This window comes from Rana temporaria, chromosome 5, assembly GCF_905171775.1.
Source record: "Rana temporaria chromosome 5, aRanTem1.1, whole genome shotgun sequence".
Taxonomy (NCBI): domain Eukaryota; kingdom Metazoa; phylum Chordata; class Amphibia; order Anura; family Ranidae; genus Rana; species Rana temporaria.
In genome coordinates, this window is record NC_053493.1 from 39,632,878 (window position 1) to 39,651,391 (window position 18,514).

Here is an 18,514-nt window from a genome sequence, read left to right on the forward strand (position 1 = left end):
CTTGGGTCCAACCTGCTATGCAATTTTAGCCCTGAACGACACTCGGCAGCTGATTGACCTCAAGAAGGGGTAGTGTGTATGAGGGATCGAGATCGGCCAGCTGTCTCCATGTGTATGTGTACCCTTGACTGAATATTGCATTGGATGGAACACACTTCTTCTATTGGTCTATTCTTCTATAAATCCAGGTATGGAAGACAATATACGGTAGTGTCTGGTCAGTTAGGACAATGGTGAAAGCCACTTCTTCCTGTAACCCTCTGTGACCGGCCAACATTAGGAAGGAATGAATTCTATCTTGACTTGACACCATAAGATGAATTTCTGTTCATGCATAACAAAAAGTTTCCATTGTCTGCTCACCACGCCAAACAATCGATATTGACTCCAGCTGAGCCTCCATAGTAATAGAGATCCTTCCCCTGAAAACGTATAGTTGTGATTTGACTAACCTTCAGATTGCCTGTTCTCTTGTATTTTATATACTGCTGGTTACAACGCTTGGACTTCCTCTTAGGCCCCTTTCACACTGGGCGCAGGAGGTGCACTGGTGGCATAGCGCCGCTATACCGTGTTTTTTTTCTGTGATATTCAGCCGCTAGCGGTGCGGTTTTAACCCCCGCTAGCGGCCAAAAAAGTTAATACTGCCGGCAATGCGCCTCTGCAGATTTCAATGGGTAGGAGCGGTGTAGGAGACCTGTTAGCTAGCAGGACCGCTCCAAAATTCCTGCTAGTCGCATCTTTGGAGCAGTGATGGAGCGTGAAGCCTTCGGCTTTCACACTGAAGACTGCAGGGCACAATTTTTTCAGGCGATATAGCAGAGCTATTTTTAGCACTAAACCGCCTGAAAAACATGTCCGTTTGAAAGGAGCCTTAGGGTCCTTTCACACGGAGCGAACCGTTTCTGTGTCCGCCAAAGCTCAGCAAGGATCCTCCGTCATCCCCGCTGAGCTGTCGGCGGATAGGGCGGTCCCCCACACACAGTGCAGAGACCGCCCTGTCTCTGCTCCGCTCTCCCCTATGGGGGATCGGATGCAGACGGACCGTCTGTCCGTCTGCATCCGATCCGTTCCGCCGGACGGAAGAAAAATAGGGTTTTCTTCCGTCCGCAAAACTGGATCCCGACGGACACGGATGGTCGCGGACGTTAGCGGATGCTCCATCCGCTAACGGACGCGATCCCATAGGGATGTATTACAAGTCCGTAAACGGACTTGTAATAAACGGATGAGCGGAACGGACATGTGAAAGGGGCCTTAGGCTTGAAAGTTATGCCTGCATAGATTCAACTGATACCGGCAATTTGGCTGACCTAGCCGGTACAGACACAAACTGTGGACCATGATGGGGGAGCGTGTGTACCCCTCCACCTACGCGTTTCGCCCCTCCAACTGACTGGAGCTTCGTCTGGGTGTATGAGGGGATCTAGTGAGTATTCCTTGATATACACAGTGCTTAAAGGTTTGTTTTTTATTTTCTAAATGGGTTCCTTTAAGCTAGTGCATTGTTGGTTCACTTACCTTTTCCTTTGATTTCCCTTCTAAATGTTTTTTTTCTTTGTCTGAATTTCTCACTTCCTGTTTCTCCTCAGTAAGCTTGCCCCCATCATCCATGGGGGTTTGTCTGAATTTCTCACTTCCTGTTCCTCCTCAGTAAGCTGTTCTGGCTGACTAACCCCCACGGATGATGGGGGGGGGGGGAAAGCTTACTGAGGAGAAACAGGAAGTGAGAAATTCAGGCAAAGAAAAAAAAAACATTTAGAAGGGAAATCAAAGGAAAAGATAAGGCACTCGCTTAAAGGAACCTATTTAGAAAATAAAAAACAAACCTTTACAACCCCTTTAATAATTTCTAGTCCTTTCTCTTGGAACCTCCACTCTGAATATTAACCTCTTCTGTACAATGTGGGCATTTCTATATAAGCTATATGGCTACTTTATTTCCCTTTTTTTTTTTTACTCTTACAAGAATGGTTGTAAAGAGAGCAGAGCTAAATGTTGAAAAAAAAAAAACTACCTACCCGGCGCCCAGAACTGCATGTCCTGGGTGTCGGGTGATACAAATTGTGCATCCCTGCAACAGTGAATGGGCTGACAACAGCCAAGGCACCAGGATTTCTAGTTGCCATGGCGACCTGGTGACGAGGATTTGTCAAGCCCTAGTCTAGGCAGATAGTTTTTCTTTTTTTTAGGAAAATGAGGCATCTTTAGTACTTTATTTGTAAGCGAATCCTTGGGACCCAAAGGGACGACTGACAGGGTTTCAGGTTTTCATCCAGACTTAAGCCTAGTACACACGGCCAAATGTCGGGCCGCATCAGCTGGTTGACTAGAAACTGGCCAACATCCGGCCTGTGTGTACGGAAGCCGGTGCAACAGAAGCTGGGCGGTCAGCTGGCTTCTATCAAAAGGGCATGGCTGAAAAAAAGTCTGCCAATCAGTACTCTCAGCTAAAATAGACGCATGACCATAAGTTTGCCATCTGTCCAGCGGGTTGAATATCAATCGGATAGAAATGGAGATGCAGTGCGTATCCACCCAACCACCCCATAGAGGAGAGTGGGCTGTGTCTGTGTCTGTGTCCGGTCCGCCTAGCGGAGCAGACACGGATCTGTCATCCGCCTGATCAGCAGAGAGATCCCCCGGTGAACAGGCGAATTCGGCTTGGACAAATTTGCTCCATCTGAAAGAGGCCTTAAAGCAGAGGTCCACCCAAAAATGGAACTTCTTCTTTTCGGAACCCTCCCCCCTCCGGTGTCACATTTGGCACCTTTCAGGGGGAGGGGGGTGCAGATACCTGTGTAAGACAGGTATTTGCACCCACTTCTGGGAATACACTACTGCAGCAGTCACGCCCCTACCTGCACTCCCTGCTGTCTTCTGGGAAACACACTGTTCCCAGGAGAGAGCGGGGACCAGTGAGGGCACGCCTCGCTACTCGCGCATGCGCAGTAGGAATGGCGGCGGGTGCAGCCGAGGGACTAGCGATTGCTTGTCGTCGGCTGCCGAAATCGCGGGTGCGCTGGACAGGTAAGTGTCCATATTTTAAAAGTCAGCAGCTGCAGTATTTGTAGCTGCTTGCTTTTAAAATAAAAAAATTTGACGGAACCTATGCTTTAAGCTTTGACAAAAAACAAACTGGAAGCTGATTGGTTTCTATGCAGAGCTGCACCAGATTTTGCACTCAACCTCTTAGTGTTGTAGTGTACCAGTCTACCTTACTCACTTGTGACACTAATCGCATGATGATGAGAACCTGCCGCGGGGCCTCGGCTGGTGGTCGGCCTTTTGGCTGGACATTTTGAGCAAGAGGAGCTACTCGTCGTGAGCACTTTATGAGGGTCGTCACCTTTGTATCAAAGGGGGACTTTATTATAAATTGAACGTTTTATGTTTTGCTTGAGTCGTTATGGCTAAGCATTATCTGTTTGTTATATGAGAATATAATGGATTTATTTTATTTGCCAAGTAGTCTGAATATATACTCGAGTATAAGCCAAGTTTTTCAGCACATTTTTTGGTGCTGAAAATGCCCCCTCTGCTTATACTCGAGTCACATTTTTGCGCCTGATCTCCCGGACTTTGGGGACCCGGTACCGGCCGGCTGTCCCCTGGACCCCAAACTTGGCACATATATAGCCCCACGCTTCCTCTCCAAGTGTGCACCCCTTCTATATACTCCCATGTTAAATGTAAGTCTAGTCATGGGCACAGTGAGGCATGCACATGAACACAGTGAGGCATGCAGATGGACACCCTCGGCTTATACTCAAGTCAATACGTTTTCCCATTTTTTTGTGGTAAAATTAGGTGCCTCGGCTTATAATCGGGTCGGTTTATACTCGAGTATATACGGTAAGTGCCGTGGCCAGTATACGCCAATTTCCGCATTCTGTGTTTTCATTCGTTTTAAATATGGTATTATTTGGTATTTTTTGGGGTCTTTTATGCGGAGTGCAATCCCGGAACGTTCAGAGAAGCAGAACTTTCATGTTTATGAAAGAGCCAGCCCAGCCATATTAACGAGGCTGGTCCAATCACAACCACCACCACCTTTCAAGCTGCTCTTTTTGGCCAATGGCTTCCCTTAAATCACAGGAGACTTTCCACTGACACCCTTTAAATCCCGAAGATTCTGGAAGTGTTTTTCAGGCTTTGTATTTAAGAGTCTATTAGTATGACCTCTTCATTTATGTATTTGGGTATTTGCATTGAATTCGGAGATCTGTGACCTTTTATGTCTCTGGCAGCCTGCGACATTTATATGGTCACTGAACTCCGCTGTGAAATCTAATATTCTCCTCATTTACAGCGGGGGTTACATTATCCCATATATAATGAAATTGCTGGTAATTGGAGTCACTTGCAGATTAGCCATTTGACTCGGGTCTTCCAGTGATCAGCAATTCCTTTTTTTTTTTGTTCTCTACACTTGGCGTGTTTTTCTGACGCAGCAATGTACAGGAGCTCATTTTACACCAGTATGTATCACGTTTTTTGGGGGAATTCACTATTTTTCCCTGTTTGAAAATTCTGTACTTGGGTTCCATACAAATAATTTTACCTCCTAGTTAAAGTGGTTGTAAACCTCAGACATGAAATCTGAACAAAGCATATCCTTCTACCGTGTGTACTTGTCTCAATCCAGCGCACTAAGTGTAATTTCTGTCTGCAGCTTCCTTCCTCTATCGGCATGAATCACTGAGAAAAAGGGTGAAGGGAGGGATCACCAGCAGATTAACAGCCTCGCCTCTGTTCCTGTGTGCTGTGCGGTGGGGGGTGTCTGTTCCCTCCAATCAGCTCTCAAAGCTCTCTTCAGTTTTCTGACACCTGCTTTATACCACAGAGTAGACAAGGGATACATTACACTGGCATGTGGCTTTATGGGAACAATGATCATTTTTCTGTAAAATGTCAGTATCGTTATACGTGTAAGACTACGGCATAATTGGAGTCACATGCAGATTAGCCGTTTGACTCCACGTGTAAGACTACGGCATTCTTTTTTTTTTTTTTTTACACTTTAGATTTTTGGTGGTGTAAAAGATTTCGGTTCATAACAAGGTTTTGGTCTGTGTTCAAACAGCTTCCTGTTCTTTAACCACTTCCTGCCCTATAGTCGATTTACGTCCGGGAAGTGGTTTTGAAATCCTGACTGGACGTCCTGCAGGATTTCATGCCGCGCGCGCAGCGATCGGTGATGCGGAGTTAGTCTGACACCCTGCATCTCCGATCTCGGTAAAGAGCCTCCGGCGGAGGCTCTTTACCACGTGATCAGCCGTGTCCAACCACGGCTGATCACGATGTAAACAGGAAGAGCCGTTGATGGCTCTTCCTCACTCGCGTCTGACAGATGCGAGTAGAGGAGAGCCGATCGGCGGCTCTCCTGACAGGGGGGGTTCGCGCTGATTTTTCATCAGCGCAGCCCCCCCTCGGATCGCCACACTGGACCACCAGGGAAGCCCACACTGGACCACCAGGGAAGGGCAAACAACAAAAAAAGGGGGCAAAAAAAAAAAACATTAAAAAATAAAGATGCAAATCAGTGCCCACAAATGGGCACTGACTGGCAAAATGGGTAAATCAGTGCCGCCCCACAGTGTCCATCAGTGCCACCCCACAGTGCCCATCCATGCCCAGTGCCCATCTATCAGTGCCCATCTGTGCCACCCATAAGTATCCATCAGTGCCGCCCATGAGTGCCCATCAGTGCCGCCCATGAGTGCCCATCAGTGCCGCCCATGAGTGCCCATCAGTGCCGCCTATGTGTGCCCATCAGTGCCGCCTATGTGTGCCCATCAGTGCCGCCTATGTGTGCCCATCAGTGCCGCCTATGTGTGCCCATCAGTGCCGCAAACCAGCGCCGCCAATCAGTACCACCTCATCGATGTCCATCAATGCCATCTCATCGGTGCCCATCAGTGCCGCCATATCAGTGCCCGTAATTGAAAGAGAAAACGTACTTATTTACAAAAAAATGAACAGAAAAAAATAAAAACGTAATTTTTTTCCTAAATTTTCAGTCTTTTTTTAGTTGTTGCGGTGATCAAATACCACCAAAAGAAAGCTCTATTTGTGTGGGGAAAAAAAGGACGCCAATTTTGTTTGGGTACAGTGTAGCATGACCGCGCAATTGCCATTCAAAGTGCGACAGTGCTGAAAGCTGAAAATTGGCTTGGGCGGGAAGGTGCGTAAGTGCCTGGTATGTAAGTGGTTAATTACTCCGGCATTCTTTTCAATTTAACTGTAAAAGTGGGTGCGCTTCGCGTTTTTGATGAGCACACGGTCCCATTACTTTCTCTGCTTTTTTTTTTTTTTCGTTGTTTATGTCGGAGTTGTTTCTGATCTTTGTTTTTCCCTTTACAGGAGCCCAGCGGGGGATCTTGGAGCTAAAAAGAAAAAGAAGAAACAGAAGAGGAAAAAGGAAAAGCCGAATTCTGGGGGGGCCAAGTCTGACTCTGCGTCTGATTCTCAAGAAATCCGATCACAACAACCTGCAAAAGTCAGTCATCTCTAAGTTTTGATCTTTAATAGGAAATGCCACATTATATCAGTTGTCCAAAAGTGTTAGAATGTATTTACAGATCTACAATCAAAGATGTAAATGTATTTTTTTGGGATTTTGTCATAGACCAACACAAAGTGGCACATAATTGGGAAGTGGAAGGAAAGTGATAAATGTTTTTCAAAATGTTTTACAAATATGTGAAAAGTATGGCATGCATTTTATATTCGCCCCCTTTTACTCTGATAACCCTAACTAAAAGTTAGTGGAACCAATTGCCTTCAAAACTCACCTAATTAGTAGAGTCCACCTGTGTGTATTTTTAATCTCAGTATAAATACAGCTGTTCTGTGAAGCCTTCAGAGATTTGTTAGAGAACCTTAGTGAACAGACGGCATCATGAAGGCCAAGGAACTCACCAGACAGGTCAGGGATAAAGTTGTGGAGAAGTTTAAAGCAGGGTTAGGTTATTTAAAAAAAAAAATATCTCAAGCTTTGAACATCTCACGTAGCACTGTTCAATCCATCATCCGAAAATTTAAAGAGTATGGCACAACGGCAAATCTACCAAGACATGTCCGTCCACCTAAAATGAAAGGCTGGGCAAGGAGAGCATTAATCAGAGAAGCAGCCAAGAGGCCCATGGTAACTCTGGAGGAGCTGCAGAGATCCACAGCTCAGGTGGGAGAATCTGTCCACAGGACAACTATTAGTCGTGCTCTCCACAAATCTGGTCTTTATGGGAGAATCTGTCCACAGGACAACTATTAGTTGTGCTCTTCCCAAAATCTGTTTATGTAAGAGTGGCAAGAAGAATGACCTTGTTGAAAGAAAGCCATAAGTCCAGTTTGAGTAGCCATGTGGGGGACACAGAAAACATGTGGAAGAAGGTGCTCTGGTGAGATGAGACCAACATTTACTTTTTGGTCTAAAAGCAAAACACTAAGTTGTGCGGAAAACTAACGCTGCACATCACCCTGAACACACCATTCCCACTGTGAAACATGGTGGTGGCAGCATCATGATGTGGGGATGTTTTTCTTCAGCTGGTCAGAGTTGATGGGAAGATGGATGGAGCCAAATACTGGGCAATCTTGGGGGAAAAAACACTATTCGAGTCTGCAAAAGACTTGAGATTGGGGTGGAGGTTCACGTTCCAGCAGGACAACGACCCTAAACATACAGCCAGAGCTACAATGGAATGGTTTATATCAAAGCTTATTGATGTGTTAGAATGGCCCAGACAAAGTCCAGACCTAAATTCAATTGAGAATCTGTTGCAAGATGTATGAAGATAGAGAGATTGGATCAAAGGTCCCCAAACCAAAGAACCAAAAAAGAGGGGGCTGGGCCATGGTTGGACTATCACTGTACTGGTAGTATTAATATAAACTGTACAATAGCAAATCTAAAAATAAAAAACATTTTTATTGAATACATCAACAATAAGACATATCAAGGGGAACAAAATTAAAATAATAGCGACCATTCACAACACCAATATAGTAATCCCCAAAGGGGGAGAAGGACAGTGGGTTGAGGGTCACGACAATCATCTTGACTAGTTTTGTGGCTGTGAGCCGCTTCATCAGAAGCATCTCTAAAATTAAAATGACAACAGTCAATCATTAAACATTAAACTACAATAGGTAAATTGGGGAACAAGGGCTCAGCCGCTTACCTAAAAAAAAAACACAGGCGAGGGGGGCAGGCGCTGCCAGTCAAGGTCCCGTATGGCGACCAGGGGCTACACAAGTGTATGGGTGGACCTACTTACCGGCTATATAAAGTAGAAATAATAATTAATATGTAGAGCTCAGACCTTGGACTTGGGGGAGGTAACATTTTGTGTGATATCAAACCTGTGATAAAAATGTAAAATAAATGGTGTGAGTGAAGGAGGGAACAGCAGATTGGAGTGGGAAAGAGGTAGAACAGGGAAGGTAAAGAAGGGATAAAGAAGGACTTGGGGGTGAAATGAAGGATAAAGAAGGACTTGGGGGTGAAATGAAGGAGACGGAAGGGGAGTAAAATATGTAGTACCGTGTATATGAACAGGTAAGTGATGCATGTAGGGGGGCCCTGTAAACGGGAGCCCAAAACTGGGACATGTGCATAAAGCCACATGTATCCTCAGCAGGAGGTGTCAATGATGATAAAATCGTAGAGAGGGGGGCCACATTGGGTCCCAGGAAGGCGTCGGGGTAGTGAAACCAACCAGTGATATCTAAATAGGAAAAAAAATTGAAGGATTAAACGTGGTGGTAAATAAGGATGTAGAGAGGGGGGTGAAAGGGAGCCAAGGGCGGACTAAAGGCATAGCTGAAAAGGGTAAAACAAACTTACTGTGGACTGGATAAGACCACAGAAATCCCGGGGTCCAGCATCCATAACACTGAGAGCAGGAATGTCCTGCTCTTATGTGCCCTAACTGGCGCTGTTTGCAAGATGTGAAAATTGCTGTTCACAGACGCTCTCCATCCAATCTGACAGAGCTTGAGATATTTTGCAAAGAAAAATGGGCAAAAATGTCACTCTCTAGATGTGCAAAGCTGGTAGAGACGTCCCCAAAAAGACTTGCAGCTGTAATTGCAGAGAAAGGTGGTTCTACAAAGTATTGACACGGGGGCTGAATACAAATGCACTCCACACTTTTCACATATTTCATTTGTAAAATAATTTGAAAACCATTTATAATTTTCCTTCCACTTCACATTTTATATGCCACTTTGTGTTGTTCTATCATATAAAATCTCAACAAGATGTTTTTTCTTTTTTTTCTTTTGTAACATGACAATGTGGAAAATTTCAAGGGGAATTAATACTGTTTCACAGTTGATAAATACATAGATACAGAAAGATCGATACGGTAGGTAGATGCAGTGCACAAAATGATAAAAAGTATTCAGCGCTGGAGAAAGAAAGAAATAAAATAACCTAATATATATGCAAGCCAGCACGAAGGACAAATTCATAACAAATTCCCAATAGACTATATAATATAAACAGTGCAGCGCAACAGTGAAAAATAAACAATAATAAATAAATATATGATCACAAGTTCATAACAAACGTGTGAAAATTATGTCTAAGTAAGTAAAAGTCCATTTAAATCCAAACGATCCAATCTTAAAGAAATCCAAAAATTGTAAGTGAAGAGATGACACCATACAATATCCACCACCAGTGCAAGATGGCCTCTCACCTCGCAGCTTCGTGGTGGATATTGTATGGTGTCATCTCTTCACTTATAATTTTTGGATTTCTTTAAGATTGGATTGTTTGGATTTATTTATATGGACTTTTTACTCACTTAGACATAATTTTCACACTTTGTTATGACCTTGTGATCATATATTTATTTATTTATTTATTATTGTTTATTTTTCACTGTTGCGCTGCACTGTTTATATTATATAAGGTAGATGCAGTGGACAGATAAGGTAGATAGAGAGATGAATAGAGATTGATACACTACTGTGCAAAAAAGCTAATCTCATGTACTTAAAAAATAAAAAAAATAAAAAAAACGCTGCTTCTACAGGAATTTCGTATTTTGCCTGTAGAAGCAGCTCAATGTTATCCTATGTGCCCATACACATTAGGATGTTTACAGGCATATTTTAATCTCCGCATTTAGAGGTAGGAAAAAAAAAACGTGTGGTTTGTTTTTGAGAGGAGTTTTCTGGCAGAAAAAAAGGATAAACTTTTGTAAAAAAAAAAACATTCTAGACGTAGTATACAGGCTCCTGAACCCCCGGACGCGTTGCGTTGTTTAACTTCCTCAGCGGGGCGGGGCCCACCCCCCGCCCCACTGAGGAAGTCAAACAACGCAACGCCTGTATACTACGTCGCTCATCTGCCGTCCTTGATACACAGACGATTGTACTTCTGAAATGCCGTTTTTTTGTCTGGCCAAGTGTGAATAGCCTGACTTTTTTAAGCCCGTTAAATAAAACCTACCTAGTTTAACAGAGAGCACTTAGTTCTGTGATTATCTTTTCCATGTTCCTGTCCATGAGTTTTGGTTGCCTTATGAGGATCTGATTCATCAGCCTGGTTTCCTGGTTATTGTGATACCTGCTTAATTGACCATCTGTTAATTCAGTGGTCCACTTGCGAAGGTGAGAGTACCCATCTCCAGCGGTGGAGGGATCACTTTAGTTTGGCGTTTTATCACGTGATGAAGATTCATTTACATCAGGCACTTCTGGACTGTTATTAATATATATATTTTATATATATTTTTGCCGCTATATTCATAACACTAGTGTATTATTTGTTTTGTGCTGCACTATTCTCTTATATTTTCTGTATCTCCTTGGATTTTGTGATTATCCTGTTGTGTTCAGCTGGCATTACTGGTGATCTGAACCCTGGGGGTCTTTTTCACTTGAAATTATTTATATACACAAAATTGGATCTATATATATTTGCGCTGATTGCACCTTTTTGTTTTTCGTACAAGTGTAGGAATTGATGCTGGATTGAAGCGAAAGTGTACTCACACCAACTATTGACTTGATTCAGATTTTTCTCACTTTGCATTTTGTAAATTGATAAAAATGAATTAAAATATATATATTTTTGAAAAATTCTTGGTTTACAGCATTTCTTTACATCTGCTTAAAACACTTGTACTTATGTAAACCTAAATATCTAATCTATCATTAAAATTCACACTTGGTAGGACAAAAATCAGTATTACTAAATTACATTATTAAAATGGTACCTCGATTTCCATAATTAGCTCTGTTTAATAGTGGGCAGCGGCGATAATAACATAGATTCGTGCAATGCATGAATCTATGTTCTTAGACTCAGTGGCGGTGAGAGCCAGAGGGGGCGGCGCCCCAGCGCCCTCTATGGACGAACCGCCACTGCTCTTAGACAAGCTTTATAAGTTCTGCACTTTGGATGTAGAGAAGCGAAGACTACAGATAAACAGGTACAGCTTATTTAGGAGGATTTGTTTCATCTCTGTGTATCACCTAAGGCCAGTCACTTCACTGGGTGTGAGTGTTTACAACCACTTTAAGTTGCTTTGGGTAAAGTTCCACGTTAATTGTATCTTAATTTTGCCCAGACATGCGCTTTTTATACTTTTCTTTGTAGTGGGTGACTTTGATATAGATCCAGTATAGGAGTTTTATGAAAACAATGCTTTTTCAGTGTTAAGTGAAATGCCTGGTACCATCCTTTGTGTTGGCGTTCCATAGGATATACATAGATTATACAAACTCTGCTTTATCATCTAAGCTGCCGCGATGCTCCAATCATAGATAGAAGTTGTTGGTCTGTCTCTGGGAAGTGGCTCTGTGATGCAGAACGTGTTTTCTCCAGTGAAAGACAGAAAAGTGTTGTGTACATTTGCTTTGAATTATTTATTTTCAGCTGATGCTAGCAGCTGCTTTACACGAGGTCACCGGGGACAAGTGAAGTAAACATTGTGCTAGTAAAGAGAACCTGTTGCCTGTATTCTTCTCAGACAGCTCTGTGTACAATATATAGACGGACCCTGTTCATTGGTGTCTGGCTGGGCAGTAAATTGAATGATGCCTTCGCATGGGTGCCTAATCTGTGGCCCTCCAGCTGTTGTGGAGCTACAAGTCCCATCATCCCTCTGCATTTGGGAGTCATGCTTGTAACTGTTTGTCTTGCAATGCCTTATGGCAGGGGTTGACAAATTTGCTTGGAATCTAGGAGCCAGCTAAAAAAGTTAGGAGCCAGAAAACGCACCCCGTCCCGACGAGCTTGCGCGCAGAAGCGAATACATACGTGAGCAGCGCCCGGATATGTAAACGATGTTCAAACCACACATGTGAGGTATCGCAGTGATTGGTAGAGCGAGAGCAATAATTCTAGCTCTAGACCTCCTCTGTAACTCAAAACATGAAACCTGTAGAATTTTTTTAAACGTCGCCTAGGGAGATTTTAAAGGGTAAAAGTTTGTCGGCATTCCACGAGCGGACGTAATTTTGAAGCGTGACATATTGGGTATCAATTTACTCGGTGTAACATTATCTTTCATAATATTAAAAAAAAAATGGGGATAACTTTACTGTTGTCTTATTTTTTAATTAAAAAAAGTGTAATTTTTTCCCAAAAAAGTGCGCTTGTAAGACCGCTACGCAAATACGGCGTGACAAAGTATTGCAACGATCGCCATTTTATTCTCTAGGGTGTTAGGATAAAAAATATATATAATGTTTGGGGGTTCTAATTAGAGGGAAGAAGATGGCAGTGAAAAATAGTGAAAAATGACATTAGAATTGCTGTTTAACTTGTAATGCTTAACTTGTAATACCAACGGCCACCACCAGATGGCTCCAGCTTACACATCTGGTGGTAATAACTTGTAATACCAACAGCTCACCACCAGATGGCGCCAAGTCGCCAGGACCCTATTTCTAGTCGCCCTGGCGACCGGGATTTGTCGAGCCCTGCCTTATGGGATTTGTAGTTCCGCAACAGCTGGAGGGGGGTCACAGGTGGAGCACCCATGCCTTAGGTGTGTACTGTAGGCTATTGCATGCATGGAACACACTTTCATTTTTAGATTTGTGTTTCAGAAGGCTACAAGATTCACCTATCTCCATGTCTTGGTCCCCATTCACATCTGTGCACCGCGGGAACATGCGAGAAATCGCTGTTGTGGGTGTGCGGAGGTGCCATTCATTCTTATGCCTGGTACGCACAATGAGATTATAATGCAAAAAAAAAAAAAAAAAAAAACACGGACGATCATTCGTCTGATAATCTCCGATCGAATCTGATGAGTTTACTAAAGTCACAAAAATTCTTGTACGACAGAATAAAAATTCAGAAGTTACATAGTTTGTCAGGTTGAAAAAAGACACAAGTCCATCAAGTTCAACCATGAGAAATAAAATAATAATAATAACGTACAATCTAGGGCTGAAACAACTAATCGATTAATCGGCAACTAATCGATTATGAAAATTGTAATCGATTAATTTTATAATCGATTGATCGTCCAGTAACATAATGGGGTTAAAATAACTAAAATTAGCCCTTTATAGTACAAAAAAAGCAAATCGCTACTGTAAATATTACTTTCACTGTCCCACAGTAAAAAAATGAACCCCTTACAGTAGCGATTATTTGCTCTTTTTGTACTTATTTTTGTTTTTTTTAATCCCATTATGTTACTAAACATCTCAGGCCTGGGTTCACGCCTCTGTTTTTTGGTGCTTTTTGGAAAGGGCAAGGACTTTTTAACGCAAAACGGTGCTATTTAGTTTTTTTTTGTTCAATATACTTCAATGGAGAAGCTGCAGAAAAGCATGTAATGTGTTTTTGTGGCAATTTGTGTTTTGTAATCTGCCCAACAACAAATTGGCCCGAAAAAATGTAATTTTTTTATTTTATTTTTTTAAGGCCATTATCCGATGAATCGAAACATTAATCGGCCAACTAATAGATTATGAAAATAATCTTTAGTTGCAGCCCTAGTGCAATCGCATATACCCAATTCTATACCCAGAGGAAGGTAAAAAACCCCAGCAGAGCATGATCCAATCTGCTACAGCAGGGGAAAAAATTCCTTCCTGATCCCCCGAGAGGCAATCGGATTTACCCTGGATCAACTTTACCTACAAATGTCAGTACCCAGTTATATTATGTACAGTTAGGAAAGAATCCATGCCTTTCTTGATGTCATCTGTTGTAATGTATTTGTATTGCATTTTCGATTAAACTAAAATGGTACGATCCGATATCTTCCAAATTTGTTTTTCCATGCATATCTGATAAAATATCAGATGAGCTGTCATGATCGGCTCTCGAAAGCTCTGTACTATCAGATTATCATACGATCGCTTCGAAAGCACTATTTTTCGTATGATTTTCTGATCTTGTGTACCGGGGGTTAAGGCTGCATTCACACCAGAGCGTCAAGTTTTTGGGTGTTTTTTTTTATACTTTATTTTTCTAGCGTTTAAGTGCGTTTTTGAGGGTATGTGTGTGTATACAGCGTTTTTAAAATGTTTATGAGCTTTGGCATTTTTTAAATTGGCCAATAGGAAAAAATATCACCTGTTTCATCATTTTTGTTGCTATGTTTTCCAACTTTTTCATCAACTTTAATCTATCATTTTTTTATACGGAGTTAAGGGATCTCCAAACTATGGTCCTGTAGTTGTTCAGGAACTACAATTCCCATCATGTCCGTGGGACTCGAAGACTGCGCCTTGCAGCGCGTGGGACGCGGAGACTGCGCCTTGCAGCCCGTGGGACGCGGAGACTGCGCCTTGCAGCCCGTGGGACGCGGAGACTGCGCCTTGCAGCCCGTGGGACGCGGAGACTGCGCCTTGCAGCCCGTGGGACGCGGAGACTGCGCCTTGCAGCCCGTGGGACGCGGAGACTGCGCCTTGCAGCCTGTGGGACGCGGAGACTGCGCCTTGCAGCCTGTGGGACGCGGAGACTGCGCCTTGCAGCCCGTGGGACGCGGAGACTGCGCCTTGCAGCCCGTGGGACGCGGAGACTGCGCCTTGCAGCCCGTGGGACGCGGAGACTGCGCCTTTTTTTTTCTCTATTGGCTAAACGCTGATAACGCTGTTTTTGGCCAATATATCGGTGCATCCCTAATACATGGTGATCATGCCAGATCCCAACTTTGTTATTTAGCGTGGCAACTTGATCCTGAGTATTCTGTGTTGCCTCTCTGCACATGCTCCAGTTTTCTCAGTGAGGACGTCGTGTGTACTTCTCTCTTCTCCCCCTCTAGCTGCCCCCACATGACACTAATGAATGAAAGGCGTCTTCTCCAGGGACCCTCACTGTCATATTTCTACCCACAGAACCCGCCGCGTCACACGCTCCCTCTTGGCTCCTTTGTAAGGTATTCCAGATACACAAAGTGTAAAAATGTCAGCTTGCCAAGGCCTTTCCAATGACATACCGGAGTCCCTCGGGTCTGGGGAATGGAGAGGGTGAAATGATAAGGTAATTCTCACGCTGACTCTGGCCTTTGTACTGTTCAGTGAAGGACAGAGCAGAGTGAAGCTGGCTTCCCAGGGGGGGCATCTGTCTGTATTCTAATGACACTTTCCTCTATATACAGTAAATGGCTCCTCTGCAGGGAGCCGCTTGTCACACGTTCAGTCCTGGTGCACAGAAGATGTTTCCGCAAAGCATTCTTCAACATTCACAAGAAGGATTGGCTGCAGCCAGTGTAAATCATGGCCATGTGGTGCCCTCTGAAGAGTGATTCATGGTTAGAAAAAGATACAGTATTTCATCTTACAAATCATCATTCGTGTTGGCTGCATTCGTTTTTATTTTTTCCCCTTTTGCTAGTAACACACGTCTAGTCGTCAGAACTCACTCGCCTTTCTGTATTGGGGCAAAAGAACCCAGATAAGATGCTACAGAGCCCCATCGCTCTCTTATTGTCCATGATGTAGAGAGATGTGTATTGTAGTCCTCAGAGAAGAGTGTAATGGATAAAAGTCAGTACAGGAACAGAGTGCAGGTCTTCTCACAAGATATTACAGAACGCTTTCAATATGTTTAACCACAAAATCACGTACCTGTACGTCATTCTGCTTCAAGTGGTGGTACCGGGGTGATGCCTGCAGCTGGCCCAATAACATTTTTTTTTATTTTTTTGAGCCGACGGTTGGCTTTCTTGTAATGCCAACCGATGCCCTAGCGACTAGCCAGCCGGAATAGGCTTTGATCGGGTCCCGGATCTAGTAACCCCGAAGCAACATCACTACCGGTTTACTTGGCAGCCAATGGCGCCATTTAACCGCTTAAGGACCGCCTCCTGCACATATATATCGGCAGAATGGCATGGCTGGGCACGAGCGTGTACAGGTACGTCCTCTTTAAGTGCCCAGCCGTGGGTCGCGGGCACGCGACCCGGTCCGAAGCTCCGTTACCGCGGGACCCGCGGACCCGATCGCCGCTGGAGTCCCGCGATCGGTGTGTAAACACAGCTTCCCCGTTCTTCACTGCGGCGCTGTCATTGATCGTGTGATCCCTAATATAGGGAAACACAATCCATGACGTCACACCTACAGCCACACCCCCTACAGTTAGAAACACAAATGAGGTCACACATAACCCCATCAGCGCCCCCTTGTGGTTAACTCCCAAACTGCAATTGTCATTTTCACAGTAAACAATGCATTTTTAATGCATTTTTTGCTGTGAAAATGGTCCCAAAAATGTGTCAAAATTGTCCGAAGTGTCCGCCATAATGTCGCAGTCACGAATAAAATCGCTGATCGCTGCCATTAGTAGTAAAAAAATAATAAAAATGCAATAAAACTATCTTATAATAACTAATAACTATATTTTGTAAACGCTATAAATTTTGCGCAAACAATCGATAAACGCTTATTGCGATTTTTTTTTTTTTTTTTTTTTACCAAAAATAGGTAGAAGAATACGTATCGGCCTAAACTGAGGAAAACATTTTTTTATATATATATATTTTTGGGGGATATTTATTATAACAAAAAGTTCGATTTTTGTTTATAGCGCAAAAAAAAAACCGCAGAGGTGATCAAATACCACCGAAAGAAAGCTCTATTTGTAGGAAAAAAAGGACGCCAAATTGGTTTGGGAGCCACGTCGCACAACCACGCAATTGTCAGTTAAAGCGACACAGTGCCGAATCGCAAAAACTGGCCAGGTCCTTTTAGCTGCCTAAAGGTCCGGGTCTTAAGTGGTTAAAAAAATTATTCAAAAACATTGATCTTGGCGTTTTGAACACTTTCAAGTGTAGTGGAGAGGTTTGGGGTCCCGATCCCTCCATAAAGAGTACCTGTCACTGCCTATTACTGTCACAAGGTATGTTTACATTCCTTGCGACAGCAATAAAAGTGATGAGAATTCTTTTTTTTTTCAAAGGGACAGTGGGAATTTTTTTTTTTTTTTTAAAGCGCCCCATCCCCCCGTGCTCCAAGGTAAACACATACGTAAGTTGCGCCCGCTAATGTAAACGGTGTTCAAACCACAAATGTAATGTATCACGCGATCGTTGGAGCTAGAACAATAATTCTAGCTTTAGACCTCTTCTGTAACCCATTTAAGTGTTGCCAATGGAGATTTTTAAGTACCGTAGTTTGCCGCCATTCCAAAAGTGTGCGCAAATTTAAAGCATGGCATGTTCGGTATCTAGTTACTCAGCGTAACATCATCTTTCACACTATATAAAAAAAATTGGGCTTACTTTACAGTTTGTTTATTTTTTTTATTCATTGGTTATTTTTTCCCCAAGAGATTGCATTTGAAAAACCCATGCGCAAATACAGTGTGACATAAGATATTGCATTGACTGCCATTTTATTCTCTGGGGTCTTTACTAAAAAAATGATATATAATTAAAATATATAATGTTTGGGGATTCAAAGTAATTTTCTAGCAAAAAAATACATATTTTTACTTGTAAGGTACAAATGTCAGAAATGAGCCTGGTCTTCAAGTAGTTACCAAACCAGAGGGGCAGAAATAGACGGGAAAGTAGAATTCCAGAATAAAGTTCACTAGTCTTAAAAATGCTCCCACCTACCCCCGAACACCAATGCTGACTAACTTGTGTAAGAAAGATGTGTATGCTTACCTATTTTCAGGCTAGGCTGGTCTGGTCATATGATCCAGCTCCCCTGTGTCAGCCAGCGGTGGCTGCAGGGGAGAGGAGGGAGCGCCGATAACGGTGACATCACTCCCAGGCAACATTGTTGAGCGCTGGCTGACTGACGCAGGGGAGATTACATGACTGGCCCAGAGTGGCCTGAAAATAGGTAAGCATATACATTATTTTTACACACCTTAGTCAGCAAAGATGTTGGGAGGGGGGAGGGAGCATTTTTATGGACTGACTGGAAGAAGTGAAACCTCTATGTTCCTGATTAAGAACGCAAAGATTTCTCTCTTCCTCTGACAGAACAGCGGTCTGCCTTGTTTACATAGGCAGACTGCCATTCTGCCTCTCAAGCAAATGATTGGCGGGTCCTGGTGGAGCGGGGCTCCGGT

The 18,514-nt window shown here is 43.3% G+C and overlaps 1 protein-coding gene across 1 annotated transcript in view; it reads left to right on the top strand.

Moving 5' to 3' along the window:
- The window catches only part of NMT2 (N-myristoyltransferase 2), a 96,764-nt gene that overhangs the window by 35,274 nt on the left and 42,976 nt on the right, over nt 1-18,514 (top strand). The window contains exon 2 of the mRNA XM_040352413.1: nt 6,367-6,502. Within this exon, the coding sequence (XP_040208347.1) occupies nt 6,367-6,502 (136 nt within the window). The remainder of the gene's footprint in view (nt 1-6,366; nt 6,503-18,514) is intronic.